We start from the raw sequence: 13,234 nt of genomic DNA, 5'->3' as shown, positions 1-13,234 counted from the left end.
AAAACCACGTGGAGTCACTCATTTTATTCAGCGTATTTTTTGTCAGGTCACATTCATTCCATCGTGTTTGTTCTTCAGTCAAGTCGTGGAGGACGAGGTCTCCCCCTGATGCACAGCTCCACGGGTCTCCAAAGCACGGCGCCGTCTGTGGGCTGGCTCGCCTGGGGTTGGCACGTGGGTCCCCACCAACATCTACGTGTTCTCCAGCAGCAGCTCAGCAGGTGTGAATGTGATTAATATGAGTTAATTGATCTTCAAACTGCCTGACGTTTTTACGTTGGGGGGGGGGGGCTGAGACACGACAGGTTTTCTCTCCAAGCAGGTGATTCCATTGATCCCTCCCTCCACTTGATGGGGGGTGTCACCTGCTGGAAAGAAACCTGCGGTGTCTCGGCCCTGCGTGGCACGGGTTCCACACCTGTGTTGCACATGATGTGAATGCAGCGAAATCCCGATCCCCGCTCAGCTACTCGCCCTGTTTCTCAGTAGGCTGAAAGACAAGACAAGCAGATAAGTGGGGTGGGGTGGGGTGGGTGGGGGGGTCATTTGGTGAAGAAGGTGGGTGTGATCCGAGCCACACCGACGTTCCGACACGCCTACCTTGGGTCCGATGTCGCGGGTCTTGGCTCGCATCTTGTTTGCCAGCGATTCGGCCACATCAGCTCTTTCTTCAGCCTCTTCCAGGTCGTGCTGGACCTTCCTGAACCTGGACATGTGCACGTTGGCCTGCTCCTCCTGGAGGAGACACGAGGGGGGGGGGGGGGGGGGGGGGGGGGTCGTAACAGCAGCCGCCAGCTGGTCGTGGCCGAGCGCGACAACAACGGCAGACTCACAGCTTCTTCTGCGTGACGTTTGTAGGACTTCATCTTGATCTGGAGCTTGTCCACCAAGTCCTGCAGTCGAATGTTGTTCTTCTTGTCTTCTTCGGCCTGGAAGAAGCCGGTCTGTGAGGACCTTCTCAGACCAGAATCAACCAGTGAGAACGCTTCGGTACCTGGTAGCTCAGCTCTTTGACCTTGCGCTCGTATTTGCGGACTCCCTTGATGGACTCGGAGCATCGCTTTTGCTCGGCTTCCAGTTCGGTCTCCAGCTCACGAACCTGAGGAAGCATATTTTCCAGAAGACAAAGCTGCCACTCAGGTTTTGGGATCATGTCCTACCCTGGCCTCCAGCTTCTGCATCTGTTTCTTCCCGCCCTTCATCGCCAAGTTCTCCGCCTCGTCCAGGCGATGCTGCAGGTCTTTGACGGTGACTTCCAGGTTCTTCTTCATCCTCTCCAGGTGGGCGCTGGTGTCCTGCTCCTTTCTCAGCTCCTCAGCCATCATGGCGGCCTGCGTGTGCAGAAGGTTCAGAGCTCGGCACGCAAACAGCAGCCTGACGGGAGCTCCTCACATCAGTGATGGCTTTCTTGGCCTTGTCCTCCGCATTCCTGGCCTCCTGAGCAGCTTCCTCTATTTCACCGTGGAGCTGCGTGACATCCATCTCCAACTTCTTCTTGGTGTTCAGGAGACTGGTGTTCTGAAGCCAGAGCAGATGTCTGAGCTGAAAAGCCACGAATGAGGCCTGTGATGGAACACACCTGGGAATGGAGAAGACCCGCACGCTCGCTGGCGTCAATCAGCTCCTGCTCGGCCACTTTGCGGCTCCGCTCCGTCTGCTCCACCACTCCGCGAAGCTCCTCGATCTCAGCCTGCATCAAGGTGGTCCTGCGCTCCATCATAGCTACCTGCTCCTTCATGTCGTCGTGGCTCCTCAGCGAGTCGTCCAGGTGGATTTGGGCATCCTGGGAAATATGGACTTTATTCCAGCAGGGAATGTTCTGCCAAAGCAACAATATTCCCACCTTGAGTTGTCCCTGGACGTTCCTCAGCTGCTTCATGGCTTCAGCCGCCTGCCTGTTGGCGTGGCTCAGCTGGATCTCCATCTCGTTCAGGTCTCCATCCATTTTCTTCTTCACTCTCAGGGCGTCGTTCCTGCTGCGCACCTCGGCGTCCAGAGTGGCCTGCATGGATTCGATGACTCTCTGGTTGTTCTTCCTCAGCTGGTCCATCTCCTCGTCTTTCTCCGCCACCTTCCGGTCCACTTCGGCCTTCACTTGGTTCAGCTCCATTTGAACGCACAGGATTTTGGACTCCTCGTGTTCCAGGGAGGCCTGAGAAGACCAACATCGGTTCCAGGTTACACGAGTTACGCTCTTGGAATGTTGGGCGGAAAGCCCAACATTCCAAAGACGTTCCGTTGCTACCTCAGCTTCTTCCAGGGCCGTCTGCATGTCGTACTTTTCTGTCTCCACGCTCTTTTTGAACTTCTCCATTTCATGGATGGTCTTCCCGCTTTCCCCGAGCTGCTCTGTCAGGTCTGCCATCTCCTCTGGGTTTGTGACGAGACAGGAATATCAGGAGGCCATCTCGGACATGGATTAGGTGCTCATGTTCTACTCACGTTGCAGGTTTTTGTTTTCCCTCTTCATGGTCTCCAGGTGGTCCAGGGCCTCCTCGTAGGAGTTCTTCAGTTTGAAGAGCTCGGTGCTCAGTGATCGGGATTCCTTCTGAGCGCCCTCCAGCTCCGCCTGAGACTCCTCATACTTCTGCTTCCACTCGGCCAGAATCTGAATTCATGGAAGCATTTGGGCGATGGGCGTGAGGCACGACGTGGGACCTCCAAGTCGGGATCCACATACCTTGTCAAAGTTCTTTTGCTTCTTGTCAAGTGTGGCGGCTAAGCTGTTGGACCTTTCCACATCCACCATGAGGTCCTCCATCTCGTTGTGAAGTCGCTGTTTGGTTTTCTCCAGCGAGGCACACTTGGAGTTCACCGCCTCGATTTGCTCCTCCGCCTCTTGGAGACGCTGGGCCAGCTTCTTCCTGTCGTCAACGACAACGCTTAGACTTTAGTAGAACTGGTCCACGCGTTGGTCCACCAACTCACTTGGCTTCCTCCAGCTCCTCGGTGCGCTGGATGGCGTCCGTCTCGTATTTGGTCCTCCAGAGAGCCACCTCCGTGTTGGCCTTGGACAAAGTACGCTGGAGCTCCGCCTTGGCTTCCTGTTCCTCCTCGTATTGTTCGCGGAGGAGGTCGCAGTCATGGCGAGATGATTGTAAACTGTGGGCCAGGGCGTTCTTGGCCTGTGGGGGGACGCAGCAGGTCATCAATCAACATCTCTGAAACATCTCCGCACCTTTGGTTACCTTGGTCTCCTCCTCCATGAGCCTCTTCAGGTCATCGATTTGCGTGGTGAAGCCCTGCTTTCCTCTGGTCAGCTGGGATATGACGCTCTCCCGCTCTTCCAGCTGTCGGGATAACTCGGCTGCGCCCAGCAGAGGTCAAAGGTCACTTTGGCTTTCACAACGCTTGCTGAGGTTTCATCAGTACTTCGTCTTATCGGTTGGTGAGATGTTTCGTCAGGATTTATGCCAAGACTCAATGAATCCACATACCGTTCTCATTTTGGAAACGGGCCTTCTGATTGCTGAGATCGGAGATGTTGCGCGTGTTCTCATCGTTCTTGGCCTTCAACTCCACCAGCTGATCCTCCATGGAGCGGCAGGTCTTCTCCAGACTGACCTGAGCATTGGAAAACATCAAATGTATCACAATGGCTTCTGGAAGCCTCCGTTCTTCTCACCTTCGTTTTAGCCACCGTCTCCATGTTGGTGGCCAAATCATCGATCTCCATTTTCAGCTCGCTCTTCTCCTTCTCAAGTTTCTGCTTGATTCTCTGCAGGTTGTCCAGCTGCTCCCCCAGCTCGGCCATACTGTCCGCCTGCTTCTTGCGCAGTGCGGCGGTGGTGGTCTCGTGATGGAGCGTGGACTCCTCCAGGTCTCGCCGGAGTTTCACAAACTCCGCCTCCCGCTTCTTGTTCATCTCGATCTGAGCGGCGGTGGCTCCTCCGGCCTCCTCCAGCCTCTCGCTGACCTCCTCGATTTCACGGGCCAGGTCGGACCTCTGCTTCTCGATCTTGGCCCTCATGGCACGCTCAGCCTCCACCTCTTCCTCAATTTCTTCAATTCGAGCCTTGGAAGAGGAAGAGACGTGGCGTTATGGAAGTTTGGAAGATCTCCTGTCGGCATGGATCAGGTTGACCAAACGTCTTTACGTGGAGTTCCTTCAACTTCTTCTGAAGCTGATTGTTGATGGTTTGCTCATCTGCAATCTTGCCGAGTAGCTGGTTGTTCTCAAACTCTTTTCTGTGGCGACAAGAAACAAAACGTGAGGCGCACCCGAGCAGTGGCGCCTCTTTGATGGCGCCATCTTCCATCCACCTACTTCTTCATCCTCTCCTCCGACTGCTGTTTGTCGTTCTCCAAATCCATCAGGGACTCCTGGGTCAGTTTGATGTCCCCCTCCAGCTTCCGCTTGCCCCTCTCCAGGTCCATGCGAACCTTCTTCTCTTGCTCAAGCGAACCTTCAAGCTGGGGAGGAAGTCACACGGCTCAGAGCGGCTCCTGATTGGCTAACGACTCGCATGGACCGCAACTCACGTCATCCACTTGCTGCTCCAGCTTGGACTTGGCCTTCGTCAGAGAGTTGACCTTGTCTTCCTCGGCTTGAAGGTCATCCATGGTCTGCTGGTGGGCTTCCTGAAGGGCCTTCTTCTCCTTGCTCAGCTTGCTGATGCTCTCCTCCTGAGCCGCCAGCTCCTCCATGAGGTTTTTAACCTGCGGAAGGAATCAAGGCGGCGAGCGTCATCGCTCGTGTCATGGGAATTGTCGACATTCCAACATTCCCACCTTGTTTTCCGTGGCGTGTTTCTCTTTCTCCACTTTTGCCAAAGTTATCTCCAGATCGTCAATGTCCTTCTTCAGCTCAGAACATTCGTCTTCAAGCTTTCGCTTTTTGGTGGTCAACTCCGCGTTGATTTCCTCCTCGTCTTCCAGCCTCTCCGTCACCTCTTTAAGTTTGGCCTCCAGCTGGATTTTGCTTTTAATCAAGCCCTCGCATCGTTCTTCTGCATCGCAGAGGTTCTCAGAGTCCTGGGCACAAGTCAAAGAAGACATGAGCTGACACTTGCTGACGTGAGCTGCTCGAAGGCACAGCGGCACTCACAGCCTGGACTTGAAGTTGGAGATTGTTCTTCTCCTGCAGCAGAGAAACCATTTTCTCCTCCAGATCTTTCCTCTTGGTTTCTGACTTGGCCAGGTCCTCCTTACATTTGATGAAGTCCTCCTTCATGGTGGCCATCTCCTTCTCCGTCTCTGCACTTTTCAGAAGAGGCTTTATCTTGAAGAAGAGCTTCATCCACGGCCAGTGTTTGACGTTCATGAAGGAGCGCAGGTTGTATTGGAGAATCCACACACAATCCCTGGTAGATGCACATCACACGCTTTGGCTTCTCATCACATCTTCAGACATACTTTAGACTTTATACTTTATACTTTAGACATACTTTATACTTTAGACATACTTTATACTTCATACATACTTTATACTTCATACTTTAGACTTTATACTTTAGACTTTAGACATACTTTATACTTTAGACATACTTTATACTTTAGACATACTTTATACTTTAGACATACTTTATACTTCATACATACTTTATACTTCATACTTTAGACTTTATACTTTAGACTTTAGACATACTTTATACTTTAGACATACTTTATACTTTAGACATACTTTATACTTTAGACATACTTTATACTTCATACATACTTTATACTTCATACTTTAGACTTTATACTTTAGACTTTAGACATACTTTATACTTTAGACATACTTTATACTTTAGACATACTTTAGACTTCATACATACTTTAGACTTTATACTTTAGACTTTAGACATACTTTATACTTTAGACATACTTTATACTTTAGACATACTTTATACTTTAGACATACTTTATACTTCATACATACTTTATACTTCATACTTTAGACTTTATACTTTAGACTTTAGACATACTTTATACTTTAGACATACTTTAGACTTCATACATACTTTAGACTTTATACTTTAGACTTTAGACATACTTTATACTTTAGACATACTTTATACTTTAGACATACTTTATACTTCATACATACTTTATACTTCATACTTTAGACTTTATACTTTAGACTTTAGACATACTTTATACTTTAGACATACTTTATACTTTAGACATACTTTATACTTTAGACGTGCTTTATACTTTAGACGTACTTTATACTTTAGACGTACTTTATACTTTAGACATACTTTATACTTTAGACATACTTTATACTTTAGACATACTTTATACTTTAGACATACTTTATACTTTAGACATACTTTATACTTTATACTTTAGACATACTTTATACTTTAGACATACTTTATACTTTATACTTTAGACATACTTTGTACTTTAGACATACTTTGTACTTTAGACATACTTTGTACTTTAGACATACTTTGTACTTTAGACGTACTTTGTACTTTAGACGTACTTTGTACTTTAGACGTACTTTGTACTTTAGACGTACTTTGTACTTTAGACGTACTTTGTACTTTAGACGTACTTTATACTTTAGACGTACTTTATACTTTAGACGTACTTTATACTTTAGACGTACTTTATACTTTAGACGTACTTTATACTTTAGACGTACTTCATACTTTAGACATACTTTATACTTTAGACATACTTTATACTTTAGACATACTTTATACTTTAGACGTGCTTTATACTTTAGACGTACTTTATACTTTAGACATACTTTATACTTTAGACATACTTTATACTTTAGACATACTTTATACTTTATACTTTAGACATACTTTATACTTTAGACATACTTTATACTTTAGACATACTTTATACTTTAGACATACTTTATACTTTAGACGTACTTTATACTTTAGACGTACTTTATACTTTAGACATACTTTATACTTTAGACATACTTTATACTTTAGACATACTTTATACTTTATACTTTAGACATACTTTGTACTTTAAACGTACTTTGTACTTTATACATACTTTATACTTTAGACATACTTTATACTTTAGACATACTTTATACTTTAGACATACTTTATACTTTAGACATACTTTTGAGCGATCAGGTTGGAGTATTCTTTCCTCATCAGGTAACCTCGACAGACCGCCTGAGTCTGCGTCACCAGAGAAGCCAGTTTTTCATCTCGCAGTTCCTCCAGAGTCCCAAGCAGACCAGCTTTGAAGAAGACCTGGAAGAAAGGATCCTTTAGGGCAAATGCACGTTGGCCAAGTGGACAGTATGCAGGTCGCATACCTTGGTGGAGCCAAAGCGGTACTGCGTGTGATCCACGTCGATGGAACCGAGGAGCTTCTCAGAAGCCTTCTTGCCATCGATGAACTGTCCCTCTGGGATGGCGCTGGCATTCAGGATCCTGTATCTGAACGGACGCAAACACACAAACGCATGACTGGAGACGCCATAGTGGACCTCAGCAGGACCTCAGCAGGACCACGTGACAAAGGAAGGACCTTTGCTTGAAGTCGGCATACAGGATCCTGCTTGGGAATCCCTTTGTGCAGATCCGAATCCCTTCCAGCACACCGTTACAGCGCAGCTGGTGGATGACCAAGTGGTTGTCCATGATGCCTACCAAAACCAAAACCAAAACCAAAACCAAAACCAAAACCAAAACCAAAACCACAAACCTGATTTATTTCTTTCTTTTATTTGGGCGGGCAAAGGGACGTCTTTTCCATACCTGGAGTTTTAACCTCATTCGGAATCAGGCAACGTACGAAGTGAGGGTGGGTGCTTCTCAAGTTGGTCATCAGCTTGCCCAGGTTTTCCTACAAGCCACACATTCCAGGAGGGGGGTCAGCATAATCCCGAGGCAAGCATCTTTGCTAGCTGCTAACGGTTTTTGTACCCTGAAAACCGCAGACACGGTCTGAAAGGAGCCGCCCTTCTTCTTTGCTCCTTTCTTCCCACCTTTGCCGGCATCGCCGCCTGAGTCTACAAGACAGCAAGAGAGGAGCAGGTCATATGGACACGACCTTCACGTCACCTCAGAGGGCTTCTCTGTGCGGGTATCTCACCTGCTTCAGCACCAGAGAATGAAGCGTAGAGGAAAGACAGTAACTTCAAGGAGGACTTCTGGTACAGCTGCACCACCGACTCATTCAGAGGGTCCTTGTTCTTCTCCAGCCAGCCGCTGATGTTGTAGTCCACCGTGCCGGCGTAGTGGACCAAGGAGAAGTGAGCTTCCGGCTTGCCTTTCACCACTTTGGGCTTTTGGAAAGCATTGTTCTTCCCAAGATGTTGGTCATACAGTTTGTTCTTGAAGGACGTGTCTGAGGACTTGGGGAACATGCACTCCTCCTCCAGGATGGAGAAGATGCCCATGGGCTGTTGAATGGAGAAGAAAGAGGAATGATTTGTGGACTTCTTAGCACGTGCTAGCTTCATTAGCCACTTGTCCATAGGTCCATAGGTATGAATGTGAGTGTGAATGGTTGTTTGTCTATATGTGCCCTGGGATTGGCTGGCCTCCTCTCGCCCAAAGACAGTTGGGATAGGCTCCAGCACCCCCACAACTCTCGTGAGGAGAAGCGGTAGAAAAAGAATGAATGAATGAATATGGGGCCATCTAGTGGTCAGGAATCTCCATTGCAGAGCAAACGAGGAGCCCCTCCAGGCTAGAAGGAGGCCCAGCATGGATCTCACCTTCTCAATGAGCTCGATGCAGGCTGCCAGGTCCATGCCGAAGTCGATGAACTCCCAGTCGATCCCTTCCTTCTTGTACTCTTCTTGCTCCAGCACAAACATGTGGTGGTTGAAGAACTGCTGCAGCTTCTCGTTGGTGAAGTTGATGCACAGCTGCTCCATGCTGTTGAACTGTGGAGAGCAAGTAGAACTTCACGTTCCTCCACTGCAGCACCAGCAGACCAAAATGAGGTCAGAGTCTGAACTCACGTCAAAGATTTCAAATCCGGCGATGTCCAAGACTCCGATGAAGAACTGCCTGGGCTGCTTGGTGTCCAGCATTTCATTGATGCGAATCACCATCCAGAGGAACATCTTCTCGTAGACGGACTTGGCCAGAGCGCCAACTGCATTGGCCACCTGAACAACCAATGAAGGACTTTTCTACTTTAGCCGACATCGTCGTGGTGGACCTGGCATGACATGCGGATGTTGGAGGCGGTACCTGAGGGACCGTCTGGCCCTTGGTGACGTACTCGTTCCCCACCTTGACGCGGGGGTAGCACAGGCCCTTCAGCAGGTCGGCGGAGTTCAGCCCCATGAGGAAGGCCACTTTGTCGGCCACTGAAAGAGAAACGGCAACCTGGAGCTAGTCGGATTCTCGTAGGGAACACAAAGACCGGAGCCTCACCCTCGGTGCCGTCGGGCTCCGCCTGCTCCTCCCTTTGCTTCTGTTTGAACTTCATGTTCCCATAATGCAACACAGCACCCGTCAGCTTGTAGATGGACATCTTCTCCTCGTTGGTGAAGCCAAGGATGTCGGTGGCCGTCTGTTGGAGACACAAGGAGTCAGCCGGACGCCACCAAAGACGTTAGCATGGTAGAAGATCTAGCTTACGTCCGTAGCCACCAGCTCCTCCTTGTCGTCGATGCTGGCCACCGTGATCTGGCCCTGACTGATCAACGGGAAGTCGTACGGGTTCGTGCTGATCAGCAGCATCTCTGCACGGAGAAACAACGTTTAGACGCCGTTCCTCGCCTCGCTTCCTCTTTTAGCTGCTCCACCTATCAGCTCTGGCTTGTGTCCGGTCATAATTTGGTAGAAGATGTGGTAGCTTCGTTCTTCCGTCAACTGGAACGTCACTCTGGACTTCTCCAGCAAATCTGCATCAAAGAACAACGTCATGTGATCTCCGCCCAGAGCACATGTAGCTTTGCTAAGCTAAACCTACACGTCTCGATGTCGGCTGAAGCCAGCTTCCCCGTTGTTCCGAAGTGAATTCTGATGAACTTTCCCTGAAAGATGGGAGATCTCCTCAACAAACAGAAAACAAGAAGATTGTGCGACCTTCCTCTAATGGAGCAAAGTGCCCTTGACATCTAGAACCCCACTAAGAAACCACCAATCATTTCAGGGCTGGACCTGGGCTCTTCTTCTGCTACTTACAAAACGTGAGGAATTGTCATTCCTCACGGTCTTGGCGTTCCCAAATGCTTCCAGCAAAGGGTTCGCTGAGATGATTTGATCCTCCAGCGTCCCCTAAAAAAACACAAACATCAGAGCCTGGATTTTCTCTCCTGTCTCGGATTAGCTTCTCCGACCTGCATCTTCCCAGACGTTTGCTCCTTCTTGTCGCTGCCGCCAGCCACCGCGATGGTTGCAAAGTACTGGATGACACGCTTGGTGTTCACGGTCTTCCCTGCTCCGGATTCTCCGCTGGAGAATCAGTGCACATTGTGAACGTGCAGTGGACAAGTCAATCATGACAAACGCGTATCTTCAATCTTCAAGTCCATGCAGTGACTCACGTGATCAGGACAGACTGGTTCTCACGGTCTGGGGACACAGGACAGGTGTCAGTCAGCGGGACAGCGGTTCAAGAGGTCAGTGGGACAGAACCTTGAGGTCACCTGTGAGCATGTTCTGGTAGGCGTTGTCAGACACCGAGAAGATGTGAGGGGGCGCCTCCATGCGCTTCTTCCCCCGGTAGGCCGCCACCACTTGGGGGTCGTACACCGGCAGCCATTTGTACGGATTGACCGTGACGCAGAACAGCCCCGAATACGTCTGGGGGCGGGAGGGGGCGTCCCGTCAAAGAGGGCGGCCTCTGGCAAACAGCCAGTGCCGGCTTCGTACTCACGTATATCATCCAGGCTGCGTAACGATCTTTGAGGTTGAACAGCACGGACGGCTCGTTGAGGTGGGTCATCATGGCCATGTCCTCGATCTTGTCGTACTTTGGGGGGTTCATGGGATGGCAGTCTTCATCGCTGACTGTTACAGTCTGCAGGGGCAACCAGCAGACTTGGTCTCCCACTTTAATGCCAACACTCTGCTGGCTTTACAGGTTAGTGTGGGTGTTTGAACATGTGTCACGTGACGTAAAGACGGACCAGTTACATGCAAGACCTCCAGCCGATGGTTGAAAACTGAATCATGGAGATGCTCGTACAAATGCTTATTTTCCCTCAAGGACACACATCCAAATACAGTTTTCCCTCCGGCGGTTATTTAAGACACGACAGGCATGCTGGTCCTCTAACAAGGAGCTCTAGACCATGGACCTTCTCACCTCATTCTTCTCGGTCTTCACTGTGGCTTTGCCACCTTCTTTCTTCTGGACCACACCTTTGATGTACAGCTCCTTGACATCGGGCACAAAGCAGGCCGTTTTGGCATCAAACGGTCGGTTCTGCGCCTCGATCCGCTCCTTCTCAGGTTTGCGGAGATAGATGGATGCCGGCCCATACTGAGCCATCTCTGCGTCGGAGCTCATGGTGGTGCCTGGAGATGATGAGAGAACATGAGAACATGACACCAGATAGATAGAGTCCAACAGTTTCACCCAACTGGAATCAGCTCACCTAACTCTGCGTGACGTCCTCTGCTGTGCTTTGTGTCCACTGGTCTCCAACGTCCGAATGGGAAGCTTCAGCGAGAGATAACGAACGTCAGCAGAAGGTTCCTTTTTATCAGCATCAATGTTCCGACGAGACAAGCCGGACATTCCAAACTTGGCAATGTCACTTTTCCCATGTCAATCCGCCCGCATTATCGATCTCAGACTGTTCTTAAAAATGGTGCAGGATCTTCTGGGAGGAACAGGTGATGATCCTCCAGCTCTATTTTTACTCTGCCGCCGTACGTTGAGTTGCTGTCATCAGATACTCCACATGGACCGTTCCGCATCTCATCCTTGGCTCTAAGTGGCTTCATGAAAGCCACCATGTCCATTACGTGTCACAATGGTGATGGTCGTCAACGCGCACGACCTCCAGTGTCACGCTGGCGTCACATGGTGGCACTGCAACGTTCACGTTCATCCTTGACCTGAAGACCACCTGCTTGGTCTCCTTCAAGGCTCCTTTCTGGGCTTTACAGGCCTTACCGTCCATGTCTTCTTCCACCGCCAACACCACAAAGTCAAAGTCACGCAAATGAACATGTGAGCTAAGCCTGCACGGAGACCTTGGCAGGAGGACCACCACGCTTGGGGTGGACTTTAGGGGCGGCGATGGAAATTCACAGCCTGAATGAAAATCAGGATCTACGAACATGTCTGAAGTGACGGTGACGCCCCGATAAACTGTGGCGGGTACTAAACCGTTGGGAGTCCCCACCCAAAGTGGATGTGGTATTAGTATTAGTATTAGTATTAGTATTAGTATTAGTATTAGTATTCATTGTGAATACTACAGGCCAAGTATCTGGAAACCCACTTTGAAGAGACGACTTTGAAGCCACCATGGCCATGCCTTGACACAAGCCGCCTCGTTCCAAGTTAAGAGGGTGATGGCGTGTGGATGGGAACACGTGTGGGCTGCATTTAGCCCGGCCGGGTGTGGGAAACCCAAGCTGGAGAAGAAGGCGTGGAGACGTGTGAACACCATCACAGCTGAACCAGCAACTTTGTTGACATTCAAGTGTCGCGCCATGACACGCCCCCCCCTCCCTTCATGTTGGCTTCTTGGGGTTGCCGGGTCAGCCCACTGTGCGCCTCCTCCTCGGCCAATCAGCTTCTTGCGTGTCCTCCTCCTGTCTCTGACCCTCAGGAGGACTGATGGACTTCCTCTTTCTCTTCACCTTTTGGTCTTTGTTAAGTCTTTTTAACTTGACATGCTACACCTGAGCAGGGCGAGGGTGCCCACATTGGCGGGGGGGGGCAGACAGCGTTTGTCCTCTGTTGGACCTTCATCTTCATCAGCGGTTCATCAGCTTCCTGCTGACAGACGCAGGCGGTCCGCGGTAACCGTAGCCGTCTTCCTGCCAGACAGCTGAATGTCCTCATCTCAGACGTGACGACAAACCTTTAAGGTTGTGGACAGCAGACGTCGTGAAGATGCCTGGGGAAGGTTGTCATTGGTCACCATCGGTTGGAGAACAAAACCTTTGGAAGGAATTGGAGTTACCTTAAAAAGTTGTTGTTTTCATTTGTTCCAAGTCATAGTCCTTCCTTCCCTGTGAAACCCAGAGCCGTTTTCCATAGGAAATCCATAGAAAATCCATAGGAAATCCATAGGAATGTCCTGAACAAAAAAAGTACATTTCATTGTGAATATGGAACATCTGAAATATTCTAATAACTGAGGGATGAACAAACATTTAACATCACCTTTGTC

General features: G+C 49.4%; 1 protein-coding gene across 1 annotated transcript; it reads right to left on the bottom strand.

The window, feature by feature from the left end:
- Positions 1 to 21: 21 nt before the first annotated feature.
- LOC131102830 (myosin heavy chain, fast skeletal muscle-like) lies at positions 22 to 13,221 on the bottom strand. The gene is made up of 41 exons (XM_058048400.1): positions 13,025 to 13,221; positions 11,480 to 12,958; positions 11,188 to 11,399; positions 10,756 to 10,899; positions 10,526 to 10,682; positions 10,424 to 10,451; positions 10,217 to 10,331; positions 10,062 to 10,154; positions 9,847 to 9,910; positions 9,680 to 9,778; positions 9,513 to 9,616; positions 9,306 to 9,444; positions 9,120 to 9,238; positions 8,885 to 9,034; positions 8,636 to 8,806; positions 8,008 to 8,317; positions 7,839 to 7,924; positions 7,671 to 7,758; positions 7,441 to 7,558; positions 7,226 to 7,349; positions 7,024 to 7,160; positions 5,048 to 5,303; positions 4,732 to 4,974; positions 4,483 to 4,659; positions 4,268 to 4,413; positions 4,098 to 4,188; positions 3,626 to 4,015; positions 3,438 to 3,564; positions 3,189 to 3,307; positions 2,929 to 3,125; positions 2,681 to 2,864; positions 2,443 to 2,608; positions 2,246 to 2,370; positions 1,844 to 2,152; positions 1,580 to 1,783; positions 1,393 to 1,518; positions 1,161 to 1,331; positions 995 to 1,099; positions 834 to 929; positions 601 to 735; positions 22 to 490 (listed from the first exon to the last, which is right to left on the bottom strand). Exons 3-41 carry the CDS (start codon positions 11,389 to 11,391, stop codon positions 467 to 469), a joined length of 5,841 nt encoding a protein of 1,946 aa, XP_057904383.1. The 5' UTR covers positions 11,392 to 11,399; positions 11,480 to 12,958; positions 13,025 to 13,221; the 3' UTR covers positions 22 to 466.
- Positions 13,222 to 13,234: the final 13 nt, after the last annotated feature.

This window comes from Doryrhamphus excisus, chromosome 15 (genome assembly GCF_030265055.1).
Source record: "Doryrhamphus excisus isolate RoL2022-K1 chromosome 15, RoL_Dexc_1.0, whole genome shotgun sequence".
Classification (NCBI taxonomy): domain Eukaryota; kingdom Metazoa; phylum Chordata; class Actinopteri; order Syngnathiformes; family Syngnathidae; genus Doryrhamphus; species Doryrhamphus excisus.
The sequence above is the reverse complement of the archived record's forward strand: the minus strand, read 5'-3'. Positions and strand labels throughout refer to the sequence as shown.